Source organism: Aethalodelphis obliquidens, unplaced genomic scaffold (genome assembly GCF_003676395.1).
Source record: "Aethalodelphis obliquidens isolate GAN/ISIS:26980383/991018 unplaced genomic scaffold, ASM367639v1 scaffold72, whole genome shotgun sequence".
NCBI lineage: Eukaryota > Metazoa > Chordata > Mammalia > Artiodactyla > Delphinidae > Aethalodelphis > Aethalodelphis obliquidens.
Window position 1 is genome coordinate 1,272,770 of NW_020838016.1, and position 16,571 is coordinate 1,289,340.

The 16,571-nt window shown below is 44.8% G+C and overlaps 1 protein-coding gene and 1 non-coding gene across 2 annotated transcripts in view; both read left to right on the forward strand.

The window, feature by feature from the left end:
• Positions 1–16,571, forward strand: part of BFSP2 (beaded filament structural protein 2) — a 69,603-nt gene that overhangs the window by 38,273 nt on the left and 14,759 nt on the right. The window contains exons 2-4 of the mRNA XM_027091711.1: positions 1,107–1,189; positions 7,122–7,278; positions 8,254–8,415. Coding sequence (XP_026947512.1) covers positions 1,107–1,189; positions 7,122–7,278; positions 8,254–8,415 — 402 coding nt within the window. The remainder of the gene's footprint in view (positions 1–1,106; positions 1,190–7,121; positions 7,279–8,253; positions 8,416–16,571) is intronic.
• Positions 2,878–2,950, forward strand: TRNAE-CUC (transfer RNA glutamic acid (anticodon CUC)). The gene has a single exon. It is a non-coding gene; the product is annotated as a tRNA-Glu (tRNA).

Genomic DNA, 16,571 nt, shown 5'->3' on the forward strand with positions numbered 1-16,571 from the left:
TTTACTTTCAAGAGCAAAGGACTGATAAGAGCTTAAAACAGTGATTCGCAACCTTCTTTTTTTTTCAGTTTTATGTATTTTTATTAAACATAATTTACATATAGTAAAATACACAAATCTTAATGGTACAGCTTAACAAATTGTTACCTATTATACATCCGTGTAATCACCAGATCCAGATATGGAACATCTTTATCACTCCAGAAAGTTTCCTCAGATTTGCATCCTTATTTTAAAGTAACAGTTAGTTTATCCCCCATCCCAAGCTGCAGATTATCCGAAAGCCAATATGTAAAAAATATATTTATTTTAAAAAGAAGTTTCTCAGGTTAAGAAGATGACTATCCTCCCAGTCCCCACCTGTGGGGAACCCTGAGGGGTGCTGAGGGCCAAGTTTGAAAAATCATTCTTCCCCATGAAACCCCCGAACTGTGTGTACAATATTTATGTACATACATAAGCTGTATGTACAATGTTTATGTTCACATGTATGTTCTGAGAGTGGACAGAATTCTAGAGCTGAGCTGTCCAGTTCTGGAGCCACCTGTGGCCACCTGCGGCTATTTAAATGTAAATTAGTTAAGGTTAAATAAAAGTAAATGTTCAGTTGCCTTTGCTACATTTTGAGTGTTCAGTAGCCACGTGCGGCCACTGTGCTGGACCACACAGTGCAGATCAGTTCCATCATCACCGAAAGTTCTATTGGGTAGCAGCGATCCAGAGATTTCATCAGCTTCCCAAAGGCATCCATGACCAGAAAATGTTAAGAGACACTAAGTCAAGCCAGTGAAACTTCATTTAAGGAGCCAGAAATTTCACTGGAGAGCCGAAAGCTCATCATTGTGACAGAGGCCACAGACAAGTCTGCCTTGAACAATCTTTTTGCTCCAAAAATCCAACCCTAAAAGCTCTTAGAAGACACCAAGATTTTATGCTTTAGTGTCTATCTCGCCCCCTCTTTCTTAGAGAGGGACACTTGAATTCTAAAAATATTTGCCATGAGAAAGTGCTCTCAGCGTCCCAGAGCCTCTGTGCCCAGCGCGAGGCACCATTTGAAGTAGGAAGACATCACAGTGACCTTGTCCTTTGATGTGTGGTCGTTCTAGGTGGGCGAGGCAGTCCTGGAAAACGCACGGCTCATGCTGCAGACGGAGAATATCCAGGCGGGCGCTGACGACTTTAAGGAGAGGTAACGCTCCACAGCCGAGGGGACAGTCCCTCCGTGCCCCAGACTCCTGGGCCACTCGGGTAATGCGGCCCCCGAGTCTGCAGCATGCACCCCAGCCTCGTGGAAGGCTGGGTGGGATAACGGCATCCCCAGGAGAATCCGGAGCCAAGAATATCTGGTTCAAACCCTCCTTGTAGACACAAGTAGGTCCCAAGGCCTCAGAGATTTTACCAGTGTCACTTGGCTTAGAGCAGAGGTCTCAAAACCTAGTGTTCATGAGAATCACCTGAGGGACTGATAGAAAACGCAGATTGCTGTGCCCACCCTCAGAGTTTCAGATTCAATAGGCCTCAGGCGGGACCTAAAACTTACATTTCTACCCAGTTCCCAATGATGCTGATCCTGCTGGTACTGGGACCAAATTTTGAGAACTACTGGTTTGGAGCAATGCTTCTCAATCCTGGCTGCATATGAGAATTACCTGGGCACTTAAAACTGCCAGTGCACAAGCCCCACAGACATTAGTGGGGGTGGGTCCTGGCCTCTGTATTTTTAAAGTTCACCAGGCTTTCCTGATGTCCATCCAGCCTTGAGAACCACCTCTTTGGAGTCTAATAGTGTTTCCTATAATGTGGCTGATGAAGATCACTTTAAGTGGTATAAAGATAAACATTTTAATTTTAATAGTCATGTATTTATTTATTTATAAATTTATCTATTTATTTATTTATTTTTGGCTGCACTGGGTCTTTGTTGCTGCACACGGGCTTTCTCTAGTTGTGGTGAGCGGGGACTACTCTTTGTTGCAGTGCACGGGCTTCTCATTGTGGTGGCTTCTCTTGTTCCGGAGCACAGGCTCTAGGCGCATGGGCTTCAATAGTTGTGGCACAAGGGCTCAATAGTTGTGGCGCACGGGCTTAGTTGCTCTGTGGCATGTGGGATCTTCCCAGACGGGGAATCGAACCCGTGTCCCCTGCATCGGCAGGCAGACTCTCAAGCACTACACCACCAGGGAAGCCCCATATATTTATTTTTATAGTTACCTTCTGTTTATGGCCCATGAAACTGTTTTTCCACTACAGTACTACCATTTATAGTGGCAATTTTAAAATTATTTAATATAAAGAGCTTTTAAAGTTTATTGATTTAAGATTTACTCTTTAAGTACATGAAGTTAAGGAACAACATAAAGTAAATAATGATACAGAAGATACACATTTAGTGCAAAATCGTGTAGGTGAGTGGGGTTTGCAAAACACTGGCCTAATGGAGAAGCAAAATGAAGATGCCTTTTTTATGGATGAACACAGTGATTTTGAGGGGAAGGTATCCTGGGAGTTGAGCAAATGTGTGGATGATGGGATTGTTATTCCCTAAATTAGCAAAGATGCAGAGGAAAGGCATATAGTTAGGAGTCTATGGGGAAGACCATGATCCCATGGCCATTCTTATCTTAGGAATAAGAAGGGTGTTGTGATGAAAAAGAGAATCTCCACCATCTCCTCAGATCCCCAGTCATTTCCTTTCTTTGAGACCAAGCTTCTCCACCTGCTAAAAGGCCTCCATTCACGCCACTCTGGAGTCAACCAGCCAGGGTTGCCGTCTTGCTCAGCACTGGTAGCCAAGGTCAGAGGCGCACAAAGAAGTGCAGCCATCATCCTGCCACTGACAACTCTCTGCATGATTAAAGACAGAGGCCAACTGGGACTTCCCTGGTGGTCCAGTGGTTAAGACTCCACACTCTCAATGCAGGGGGCCCAGGTTCGATCCCTGGTCAGGGAACTAGAGCCTGCATGCTGTGACTAAAAGATCTCGCAGGCCACAACTAAAAAGATTCCGCATGCCACAACTAAAAAAGATCTTGCATGCTGCAACTAAAGATCCCATGTGCCACAACTAAGACCTGGCACAGCCAAATAGATAAATAAATATTAAGAAAAAAAAAAAGATGCCAACAGACATTGAACTATTCACACTAAATTTAAGGTAGAATTTAATTAAGTGTGATTAAGGTAGCATCTGACTGAAATGTTTTTCACTCATTCATTCATTTATTCCTTTTGGCATGAATTCATTCATTCGTTTATTCATTCATACATACCTTTGTCCTGCCATTCAACAGAGTAGAATGTCAACTCACCGAAAGCCGGGGCTTGGTCTATTTTGTGCCCCAGTGTATCACCAGCACCTAAAAGAGTGCCAGCACAAGATAGATGCTAAAAAAATATTTATCAAATGAGTTAATGAATGAATTCAACAAATGTTTGAATGTCCGCTTTGTGCCAGGCTCCTTGCCAGGTGCTGGGAGTGAAGTGAATCAGGCATGGTTCCTGACCTCAGTGAGCCCACAGGTTAGTGGCAAAGACAGAGGGTGAACAGACAGTGATTACTGAGCAGATGTGCCATCACTGAGATGAGCCCAGATGAGGGGACTCATTTAGCCTGGTTACGGAGTGTTGACAAGAGATGATGCCTGATTTGGGTGCTAAACTCATGTAGAAGTTGAACAGGCAGATAAAGTAGGCATGACTTTCCAGGCAGAGGGGACAGTGTGTGCAAAGGCAGGAGGACATTAGAAGACATGGTGCATTAGTGGAATCCCAAGCACCCCAGGATAACTGGGGCATATAGAGTGAATGAAGGGGAGACAGATCCTGGAGGACCACGCCAGCCATTCCAAAGGGCTTGAAATTATCTGAGAACAGAGGAGACCCATAGAAGGGGTTCGAGCAGTGGCTCATCATGACCAGATTTTAGCTTTAAAGGAAGCTTTGTAGGGTGGAGAGGACAGGCAGGCAAATGAGCAGGAAACAATGGGAGGGAAGGGTTTCGACTGATGGAGAGGCAAGGTCTGGATTGGGAAGTAAGTTGAGATCAGATTATTGAGGATGACACTTAAGGCATCTGAGCAGAGGAGTGACTCCATGTGGTTAAGGAGAGTCACTCTGGGGGCAATGCTGTGGGCCTGGGAAGACAACAGGAGGCGTAGTTCAGGGCCTGCCTGGGATGGTAGCAATGGGCAGACTTGAGGGGTGGGTTGAAGAACTAACCGGCTGGATTTGAAAATTATCTACATAGACAGCCTGAAAAGAGAAGGTTAAAGGTAAGTTCCAGACTTTGAACTTGGGTAATTTAGAATGTGATTCTTTGAATGAAATAGAAAATTGGGGAGGGAACGCTTACCTAAAATTCAGGGTTTGACAATAAGTTTGGTTTTGAGGAAGCTGAGTAGAGCTGATGGTGGAGGAGCCAAGCAGAAATGATGGGACGCCATAGACAATGTTGTGTTAGAGTGGCCTGCAGGTCAAGTCAAGACAGCTCTCGGTGTCATGAGCACCCAGGGGTTCTAACCGAAGCACCAATCAAAATGGGGCAGTGAAAAAAAAGCTAAAAGTGTAACAGCAGCCTTGGGGGATATCACAGAGTTATCCCTCAGAGGACTGCCAAGAAAACGGGCTGTAGGAGACCAGAACCTCCAGTCATGCTGAATGGATCATGTGCTGAAAGGGACCAGGCTCCCTGGAGAGGTGAGCAAAATAGGACTCCAGAGGCACGTGGGGGATTCTTCCAGCTTGGGTCAAAAGAGACCAGTGGTTGAGAGTCCGCCTGCCGATGCAGGGGACACGGGTTTGTGCCCCAGTCCGGGAAGATCCCACATGCCGCGGGGTGGCTGCGCTCGTGAGCCATGCCATTGAGCCTGCGCGTCGGGAGCCTGTGCTCCGCAACGGGAGAGGCCACAACAGTGAGAGGCCCGCGTACCGCCAAAAAAAAAAAAAGAGACTAATCCCCGTCATATGAGTGGGTTTCCATTTCAGCTGGAAGGATAGGACTTGTTTACAAAAGAACTAAATGTTAATAAGAATGCAATCCTTCAAAAAGAATAAATTTGGATAGAAAATCTAATTCCACATATAGAGCACAGAAAAACGCTTCAGAAACCAGCCCCCAAGTGCTGATTCAAATGTACAGGTCCAACTCTGAGGGAAGTCTCTGGTGGTATGCCACCACTGAGGACTCTGTCCTCAGTCCCTTCATTTACTATTTTTAACTGCAAGGTGCTTGAAAGCAGCGTGGCAAAATGGCAGATGATAGAAAGCCAGTTGGGGTGGTGAAGAGTAGAATGACAGAATCACGATTCTGATCCCAATACGTTGGAACAATGGACCAATGACATTGAAAGAGGATAAACATAAACTCCGATTCCTGGGTTCAAATACCAGTTGCACCCAGGAGGACAGGGAAATTGGGCTGAAAGTAGCTTTTGTGAAAAATGTTCAGGATGTCTACTTGGCAGAGACTCAATATTAGTTAGCAGCAAATACAGCTAATCAAAATGAAATGAACGAACATACAAACAAACAAACCCCACAATACAAATCTTAGAATCGGTGATGAATAGAATTAAAGGGTTTAAACAAAGGAGCAGACAGTCCCACAAGACCCTGAAGTAATCAGGTAACATCTGGAGTTTTGCATTTCATTCTCTGTATCACATTTTAAGAAGGACACAGACCAATTGGAGCGTTTCAAGTCATTCCAAACATATATCTTAAACCTGCTGCTGCAAAAACAAAAATGAAAGGGTCATAGTCCCTGCCCTCGATAATGACGAATATGAAAACCCATTTGCATGAAATATGGAGGAAGGAAGTAGGAATGCTTAACCTGAGGACAAAAAGTCTTGGAGGGGTGTAGGGGATGGAGATGGGGGACAAGAGAGTGACGTAAGAGAGTTTCTCCAAATATTTGTAGGACTGCCAGTGGAAGGATTAGACTGACTTTGGGTGTTCCAGTGGATGGAACTCAGACTCTTTCAGGAATAGAGACTCTTGAAGGAAGCTTAAAGCTCTTGAAGTTACAGCTGTCTAAAAATGGTATGATGGCCTTGGGAGATGATGAGGTCCCTGTTGCTGGAAGTATTGAAGCAGAGCCTGCGTGATCACCTATCAAAAATGCCATCAGAGATTGTCATCAGGCAGGAGTTTGGATAGTTGAACAAGAAATTCCTTTAAAATTCTAAGACCTTGAGAGGCTTTCTGAAACGAGAGGTGTGAGATTTCTCCCTTCTGTGGATGGATGAAGGTAAGGTGTGAAATTTGGCTGAGTGGAAGGCCGTGGAAGAAAGGAGTGCCACTGGGAGAAACTGCCAAAGATGTTGGGTAGTTGTTAGAAAAAAGGCCCTGTGCAAACCAGAGATTGAAACAACGCAGAGGGGGCAGTTTCAGACTTGTGTCTGCGTGTATATGTGTGCCTGTGTGCTTCTGCATATTTCGTATGCAAATCCAGGTTTCTGGTTTCTCAAGAGAAGGGAATACCCCTTCCCACGCTGCAGTGATGGGGAGGGCTGGGCAGCAGCACCGTTTTAGGTGAAGCATGTGCTGTCCTACACGTGTCAATCCCCACCTCTATGCTGTTGCCCAGACCTGGCCCTCATCCCTCATCTACATTCCCCACTTGGTCCCTGAAGGCATTTGGGTTTGCAGCCACGGTCCTGAAATTTTACCTGGGCTTTGGGGGAGAGGAACCATGCACGTTCTTCATTTGGGGATCACCAGCACACAGCCTGGGACTTAGCAGATTCTCAGTAATGTTCGTTAAAGGATCCCCAGGTGAAAAGGATGACAGATCAGCATAATGATGACAACACTGGTCCCCTTACCTGGATCTGACCTCTTGGAGAAGCTTTCCCTAGAGCTCTGTGCTTCCAGTGCCCCATGAGGATGGCACCTAATTAATCCCTGTGCCCTGTTATCAGAAGTTGGCTGCAATCGCTTTCATTTTAATAAATCAACAGGCAGCAATTGCATTAACAGTGTCCTCAAACCCATTGGAACAGTGACTTTTAACATTCATTGCTTAAGTATCCCATAATTGGTCTGTTGGTCACATTTATAATCTGATTATTTTTCTTTGGGGTCACCCAGCTCTGCTGATTGAGTTCCTTTACCTACAGATATGAAAATGAGCAGCCGTTTCGAAAGGCGGCGGAAGAGGAAATTAACTCTCTGTATAAAGTCATTGATGAAGCGAATTCGACAAAAAAGGATCTGGAGAGTCAAATAGAAAGCCTGAAAGAAGAACTTGGCTTTCTGTCAAGGAGCTATGAAGAGGTAGGTGGGGGCCCTCACCTGTCGGGCTGAGCTTCACAACACAGGTGACGCTCCACGTCACTTGCCCAGGGCTGCAGGCAAAATGCCAGTAAAATATTCCCAACTTCTTGTAATGGGTGAGGTTACCCTGAGTTTCAAACTCAAATGGCTTCAGGGACCAGGCCGGTACATAAATGGGGAGGCAGCAGGTCCAAGCAGTAGTGAGTGATGGAACGTGTGTTGAATTGGAGGGAGCATCCCCTAAGCTTTCTAGTTCAGATTTTTTTTTCAACACTGTACTGGACAAACAAAATAACTCCGAGAGTAGACCCAGGCTGTGGTTTAGTCACAATCAATGAAGTTAGGTCAGATCGCTGAGTGACAGGACTGAAGGGGACCGCCTGTGGTGATGTTGTCCAGTGTCCTGCAGACCTGCAGTGATTCTAAACAACCTCACACCGGTCAAGATCCAAACAGTGCTTGCAGTTGGAAAAAGTCAAAACCCATTTAACCATGTTCACATTGGGAAGCTCCTTCTTTTGTCCAACTGTAAGCTAACCAGGAATCAATAAGCCCACTTCCTCCTGTCCTCAGCTCCATAGTTTGTCACCACTCTCCAAAGGTAACGCTTTAAAAACTCCACAGTTATCTTTAAATCTCTTTCCGCCTCCTCTGACTTTATGAAATTCATAAATTTCATCTTGCTGTTATTGCTTACTCTGTGTTGTTATTTTGTTATTTATTTATTTTGATCTTTGCTTTGGGTGGGCATGGGTTTGTGAAGAGTAGCCTAAGAAATGCATCCTGGGGAAAAGAGAATATAGCGCCCATGCTGGGAAGAGGACCAGGGACTTTGCCTGTCTTTGTGAAGCCCCATGTTTGGCAGCAGCAAAATGAGAAGCAAAGTATTGCCCACAGAGCTGGGCTTCAGCTGGCTAGAATTCTGTCTTTTCTTTCTCCTCTGGAACTCACTGAGGTATATGTTGTCATTTTCAGGATGTGAAAATGCTATACAAACAGCTGGCAGGGTCTGAGCTGGAACAATTGGATGTTCCCATTGGCACTGGGCTGGATGACATCCTTGAGACGATCAGAATTCACTGGGAGAGAGATGTTGAAAAGAAGTGGGCGGAAGCAGGAGCCTTGCTCCAAGCTAAGGTAAGAGGCAGGACCAGCATCCTCACTCTGCCCTCTGCAGAAGGAGGCCAAGCAAAGATGAGTAGCAGCCAACATGCAAAAGAAGAAAAGCAACAATTTCAATCTCGTTAGACAGAAAAGAAATGCAATTTAAAACAAAGCTTTTTGTTTACCTGTCTAAATGCAGAAAAAGTTTAAAATGGTAATACTCAGTGCTGGCAAGCATGTGGAAATGTGGGTGCTCTCCTGAGTTGTTGGGGAGCACAAACCCATGTGACATCTTTGAGGAAGGGATTTGATGACATGTACCAAGAATCATAAAATGCTCCTGCCTACCACTTGAATAATCTAGACCCCATCCTAAAGATATAACTGAAAATACAGATAAAGTGTACATCCAGATATACCCACTGAAGCCTTCATTATTATAAGGGTGAAAAAAATTGGGAAGAAAACTGGATAAATATTTAATAACAGGAGAAAGACTAAGCCACAGCCTAACCATGCAATAAAATATCAGGCAGTTATTAGAAATGGTATTTATGAAGCATTTATAGCAATATGGGAACTGCTCAGGCAATAAGGTAAAATGGAGAGAAAAAAGAGAGTACAGATTGGTATGTACCAGGGGTCAGCAAACTTGTTCTGTAAAGGACAATATAGTAAATATTGAGGCTTCCTGGACAAGATGGTCTCTGTTGCAATACTCAGCTCTGCCACTGTGGTGTGAAAGCTGCTGTGGACAGAAGGTAACCAGTGAGCATGGCTGTGTTCCAATAAAACTTTATTTACAGAAACAGGAGGTGGGCTGGATTTGACCTTCGGGCTGCAGTTGCCAACCCCTGGTATACACAGTAGGTAAAGCATTCAAACAAAGAAACTAGGCATCAAGAAAAGGTCAGAACTCAGTTTCTTGTACTTCAATTATACCTTAATAAAGCTGTGAAGAAAAGGTCTCCCTTAAAAAAAACATCAGAAAGAAAACTCTAAACTGTAAAAGTATTAGCATTAGCAGTGGTTATCTTTAAGTGTGGGACCCATTTCATGTTGTGATGTTTTTTCTTTCTTGGTTCCGAGTTTTTCTTAAGTTTTTTTTTAAAGTAGTATGAATTATATTCATGGAGGGAAAGCATCTTTTATTAAACCTCATAAATAAGAAAGGAATTAACCAGAAAATAGAATGCACAGGGTTTGTTCTTCCCTTCCCCTTCTCCCACCCATTCATGATTCTGGAATTCTGAGGCAGAGGATTGAAAGAGCAGAAGAGGAAGGAAAGCATGAAGGAAGTGGGAAAAATAAAGTAGAATTTGAAAGAAGGCAAGAGGGCTGCTCCTGATTTCTCAGTGCCCATTGAGTGGGTCGCAATCCTGACTGCACAACAAAATTATTTCGGTGCACTTTCAAAGACACCCAGGCCCAAGACCAATTAAATCAGAAGGAGGAGAGGGACTTCATGGTTTTTAAGCTCACTGATGATTCTAATACACAGTAAAGTTTGGGAACCACAAGAGTTGATAAAAACTCCCAAAAGAAAACCGGGAGGACCTTTTCTGCTCTTTCTTCTCCCAGCCCTCCTCAACCCCTGCCCCCCAAGTATCAACAGGAAACTTCCCCGCAGGGTCTTCACAAGTCTGGATCCCCCAATGTTCTCCAGCCCAGAAAACATCTTCCACTCCCCAATTCTCCACCCCTTACCCCTTTTCAAAAGCTCTTCTTTCTAACCTTCAAATCCTTGGGCCAGGTCACTACAAACAATTTCCACCGTAAATAGTGCCTAGTCACTCCATGAAATACAGCCCCCATAACCAGTGAGAGGCAAAACCACACAAAGAGAAAGTGAAACCAAAGCAGATATATGGTTTGGGTCCATTGCTTCTTAGCGGACTCATGAATATTTATAATTAATGACCTTAGAGACCATCAACCCCACTCCCTCATTTTAGAGGTGAGGAAACTGAGACCCAGAGAGGGCAGTTGATGTCCTGAAGTTGCACAGCTGGTTGGAACACCACAGTTCAGCTCTCCTGGCTCTTGATCCAGGGATTTTTTTCTCTGCATTAGGCTGTTGGCTCTGCCTCCAAAGCTAAATCACAGTGGCCCAGGAATTTGCAGACTTGTTTCTGTCCCAACCCTCCTGGGGTCTACACCACACCATAGTGATTATCTCTTTGGGAAAGGGTGGAGGAGTATGGTAATTAACAGAAATTAATACTGCCTAGTGTGAAAAAGAAAAAAAAACTTCATTATTATTCACTCCTCACCCTCTTGAGAATCATCACCAGCCCAACAGTCATTCAAACATTAATTCTGAACAGATTCATTAGTGTGTTTTTTAATAGAGTAATCTGAAAGCTACGTCTCAGAGAAAACAGACAGTACTTGTTTCAGTTTGGCCGATGGTCCCTGGGCCTCTTGCAGAGAGGCGGAGCTCAGAAAATATTTGCAGAATGAGTGAATTCCTCTAATCATCAACAGAGATCAGAACTGACAGCCAGAAGTCCTCCAATAAATAGTTTCGTCAATTGCCATCATGCCCTCTGGGGCTGACTTTTGTCCAGCCTGAACATCTCTTGTAGGTTTCTTGGCTGCAAAGCACAAATGTGAAACGGTATAGCACACACTGCTTTCTAAACATTCTGCAGAGAGAATACAGACATGTATTTAATTACCTCTCAGCTTGGAGAGGCTAAAAATTAATTGACATGATTAATTTGTCTTCATTTAAGTTCCTCCAGAAACTGATGCTGAGACAAATATTGAAGTGTAGGTGGTTTCTTTGGAAGTTGCGGGAAGCAGAGAAGCAAACAAACAAAGAACACTGTTATCCAACCAGCTCCCACTGGGGGAGACTGGAGCATCCCCATGGGGGCCTGGGGAACAGTACAGAATACAGGAGAGGAAAGAGGCGAGGAAGCTGGGGTAGTAATACCCTCTCCCCTCAGTCATCTGCCGTCTGCTAGCGGAGTGACCTTTCAAGGTCAAAGACTTCAGAGAGAGCTCCCAGGGAGAGTTACGGAATCTGACAGAGAGAAGGAAGCTGGGGAGAACTAACAGGTAGTGGCCCAAGGAGTCAAGGTGGATGCCATCAGCATCTGCTATCACTTTCCTGCCAACTCTTTTTATTCCTTAATCGGTAAGAGCTTATAACACCAGGTTCTCTCCAGCCGCGGTGTTATAGATGTCGGGAACCTCAGTGGTCCAATCTTTGGAGCTTCTCAGGTTGCATGATTCAGTGACTGGGGGATCACATTGGTCCGGAGAATTTCCAGAGTGTTTTAAAGTCTGGCCCTTCCTTTTCTGTTTGATGTGGTTACCCAACTCAGGGTATTTTGGGATACTTCGAGAACCTCCAACAGCATGCCATACCACCCTCCACACCTCCTCCTGGCTAGCCATGGAGCACACTTCCCAGTGTGCACCTGACAGACCTTAAAAAGACCACCTTGGGGAATACTGAAGGGTCACTATTATTCACCTGTTTCCTGGATTCATGTGCTGAGACATTTCCACTCTGTCGAGCGACAAACAAAAGAGAGAGTCCTGAGTGCAAGTATTCTGTACACTGACGTTGGCTAGATTAAGATTTCTCAGTGCCCTTCTTTCCTAAAACTTGCAGAACTTACGGATACATCGAAATCATCTGTCAGTCACTGTTACAAGACCTAGAATTAAAAAATAAAACTGATAACCATGTGAGGCCATTTGTGCTGGCTAGACCTCTGACATCCTTTCTGCTCATTCAATTCTCACAACAGCCTCAAAACCAGGAACTCTTGTTATTCCCATTTCACAGATGTGTTTTCTGCTACCAGGAAGGAAGAAAGGGAGGGAAGGAAGGAGGAGAGAGAGCCAGGAGCTTCTAGTTTCCCCGCAGCCAGGCTGATTCTACTAAGTTTTTCTTTCACAAATGCAAACATTTCAAGCATCATATCATCAACAGGAAAATGAAGTTCCAGGTAGCCAAAAAGACACTTTCAAAAATATTATGCAGGGCTTCCCTGGTGGCGCAGTGGTTGAGAGTCCGCCTGCCGATTCAGGGGACGCGGGTTCGTGCCCCGGTCTGGGAGGATGCCACATGCCGCGGAGCGGCTGGGCCCGTGAGCCATGGCCGCTGAGGCTGCGCGTCTGGAGCCTGTGCTCCGCAACGGGAGAGGCCACAACAGTGAGAGGCCCGCGTACCGCAAAAAAAAAAAAAAAAAAAAAAAAAATTATGCAGTTATAGTCTTTCATGTCCATGTCAGTCCATCACGATACATATAATCCCATGTTTCTTCCAACTGACCTTTTCCTTACAGTGTGCGGTCCTCCTGGAAACGGGGCCACCCTGAAGGCTAAGGGCTCCCAAAGTTTCAGAATTAGGCTGCTTAGGGTTCAAAAGGTTGACCTACCCCACTTCAGTTTTCCCTTGATGGGATTGGAGGCCCTCCCCTCAATTCCCAGAAGCCAAATCTCTGTCCCTTGTTCACTGCAGCTGGGTGACGTGCACAGTAACCAAAGGCTTATTCAATCACCAGTGTGAGCTGGAGGGGGGTGGGTGGCAGCTCCTATGAGTCCCTCGGGGCCAGGAACTCCACAACAAGTAGATTGCTCCATGCTCCCTGCCCTGACAGTAGGTCACACTTGCGTCAGATCAGTTTAAGGTATTTGTGGTCAGAAACTTTATCTGAGCTATAACCATCATGCCTCAAACAGTCAGGATGACAGATTGTGGAGACGGTTAAGAATGAAGAGAGGTGAAGAGGTGGAAATGAATTGTGAGGTTTCTGGTTATTGATAGTCTTAGAGCTGCAGGAGGCACCAGACAGTGCCCTCTAATGGAAATCTCTGCAGTGATGGGGCTGTTCTGTAATCTGTGCAGAGTGCAGTGTGGCAGCTCAGCCACGTGTGGTTACTGAGTGCTTGAAATGTGCCTGATACACCTGAGAAACTGAATTCTTAATGTTATTTAATGTTTATGACTTCTTACATAAATATCTACATGTGGCTAGTGGCTACCATACTGGACAGCATAGGTCTAGATCTACCCATGAGAGACTAGAAGACTTGGGTAACATGTCACCATGTCATCCGTATTCACAAACAATAACTTGCTCTGTGAGGGCAAGTATTTTATACAGGCTGCTGTGTCTATGGCTTTTCTTTGCTTGCTTTTACCAAGAAGATTCAGTATTTTCTAGGATATATGAAATTAGATTAAATGGATTTCTGGCACTCAACTGTCCCTTGCTCTAGGCTCCAAGACAGCCTAATATGGTCCTGCCATGATAGCCAATTGGGAGAGTTCCTTTGAGAGAGCAGAACGCTGAGAGCATCTGTAATCTAGGGGTCCCTGTGTGCTGATGAGTTGGCTATAATCTCAATGGCTCTTCTGTGAAATAAGCACTGGCTTATTCCTCCTGGTGCGCTCACAGCAAGCACTGAAGATGAGTCACCTAGCATTTCTAAACCTCAAAATACGTCACAGAGCGAGTTTTGCAAAAGGGCCCCAGCTTGCTTTTATTTCTTTTTTTATTTATGCATTTTAATATCTAATACCTTCACTTGGTTCAAAATTCAAAATGATATACAGTGAAAAGTGTCATCCCACCCATGTCCCAGCCACCCAGTCTTTGTTGTAGGGTCAGTCAATGTTTTCCTTTTCCCATGTGCCCTTTCAGAGACATTTTATGCAGGTACAAGAAACGATGTATATATTTTCTCTTTTAACACAATTAGTAGCATTCAGAACATATTGTTTTTAGCTGCACAATATTGTACCACAGGGGGCAGCAAACTATGGCCCACAAGCCAAGTCTGACCTGCTGCCTGTTTTTCACAAATAAAGGTTTATTGGAACATAGCCATGCCCATCATTTACATATTGTCTATGGCTGCATTTGCATTACACCAGCAGAGTTGAATAGTTGCAACAGAGACCCTATGGCCTGCTAAGCCTAAAACATTTACTATCTGGCCCTTTACAGAAAAAGTTGCCAACCCTTGTTCCAGCTAACAGGTATCCCAGGGTTTCTTTAACCTGTGCCCTGCTGATGAATGGTGGCTTCCAATCTTTAAGCTATTATAAATAAGACTAGTCACTGACTTTGTATGTCCCTCATTTCCCAATATAGAAATGTATCCGCTGGATAAATTTATAGACATGGAATTGCTGGGGCAAAAATTATGTGCATCAGTAATTTTGATGAACATTGCCAAATGATCCTCTATAAAGGTTATAACAATTTATATTCTCATCAGAAATGTTTGAGCGTGTCCATTCCCTGCATCTTCATTGATACTGTGAGTTCTCACAGTTTGTGATCACTTTGTGATCTTTGCCAATATTATAGGTAAAAAATGGTTTTTCAGTATACTTTTATCTTGCATTTGTTATATTATGAGAAAGGTGGAACATCCTTTTACATGCTGAATTTCATCCATATTTGCTTTTGTGTGTACTATCAGGTCATATCTTTTGCCCATTTTTATTAGGTCTGGGATTCTTTTTTACTGGTTTGTAGTGGCTCTTTGTAAATTAGAGAAATTAGTCCTCTCTCCGTGATATAAGTTGCAAATATCTTCCCAGCTTGTCACTTGTCTTTTTTTTTTTTTTGGCCACAGCACGAGGTTTGCAGGATCCTAATTCCCTGACCAGGGATTGAACCCAGGCCCTGGCATTGGAAGCTCAGAGTCCTAACCACCAGGACGCCAGGGAACTCCCTGTCACTTGTCTTTTTACTTAATTTATGGTAGTTCCAGCTGGCTTTCAAAACATATTGTTAGCCCGTAAGGAAGTGTTAGTATAGCTGTGTGCTACGGTGGTGTGCCCCAGCTGGTGTGGCTGGGGGCAGGAAGGTAGGGTAACAGACTAGGGAAAATAAAGAGACTGTCTCATCAAGGGGGCACTGCCAGTCCTTTACCCCACTACCCAGCACAGCCACATGCGGGGGGAGCCCAGGTCCTCATCTCCTATATTGCGTTTTCAACCCCACGACTGGTCAACACCCATCCACCATTGCATCCTCATCCTCATACCTTCCACCAAGGAATCTTCACTCACTCATTCACACTCCATTTGTCAACCACAAACCAAGCTGCAGGCCCCAGGCTTGGTGCTGTGGACACAACGTCCCTGGCTTCAATTCTTGCTCATCCGCAGCCACTGATTCTGACTATCTCAAAGCTGTCTTAGATATTTCTTAACAGTAACTCTTTCCCAGGAAAAGCGTAGGGATCTTACTTCGAAACTAAGAGATCTGCAAAGATAAAACAACCCAAATCCCTGAGAAATTAAGGTAAGGTGGCTCGTATCCAACACCTAGTCTCCTGGCAGGGACAGAGCAGAGGCGAGCCTTCTTAGGGATGGAATGATCTCCATGAACCCGAACAAAAATGCTGTCACTTAGACTTCTCCAATAATTACTTGCAGATGAAGAATATATTTTTCTCCTCAGAATACCCCTCCTTGCTGAGCCCCTTCTGCCTCGTTCATCACGACCAATAGGGCAGCAAGTCTGCCAAGCCACACGCTCCTCTGTGTTTCCTTTGGCAGCTTCAACCGAGGCTGGGAATTGGTCCTACACCCTAAAGAGATACGCTTCAACAGCCAAGCAGCTCTCATGTAAGTTTAAGGAGAGACATGGCTCAGCCTAGCCAGGCCAGCTCTTCTGCCAGTGTTGATGTCTCACCGAGTGAGACATGCACTTCTTTTTAATTCCCACTAAGGAGGACCCATGTCTCTGGTGAAGACTGGATGGCATCCAGCTTTCTCCCAAGTGAATCCTACACATGGCTGGGGTAGTTCAGGTGTGTCTGTGCTGCCTATCAAAATCTATCCTCAGCTAAATAACATTTATATGACACTGGGTGACTGGAAAGTGCCTTATAATCATTACAATAATGACAGCCAATCCTCTTAATGAAAAGGAGGTTTAATTCCATTCCTGGTAGATCTTCCTCTTCCGCAGTCCCAAGCCTGCACCTGAAACACGTTGTAGACTTCCAAGAAACATCGTTGGGCATGTTCCAGGGGTAAAAACCATGTTAGGTGCACGGGGGTGTTGAGGGGTGAGTAAGAAGTTGTTCCTGCACACAAGGTGCCACAGTCTAGTGTGAGGTTGGCTGGGGTGCAGGTGGGAGACAACGGACAGAAAGACCACACCAGGCAGAGTGAGCTGTGCTGGGAAAGCAGGGCCAGC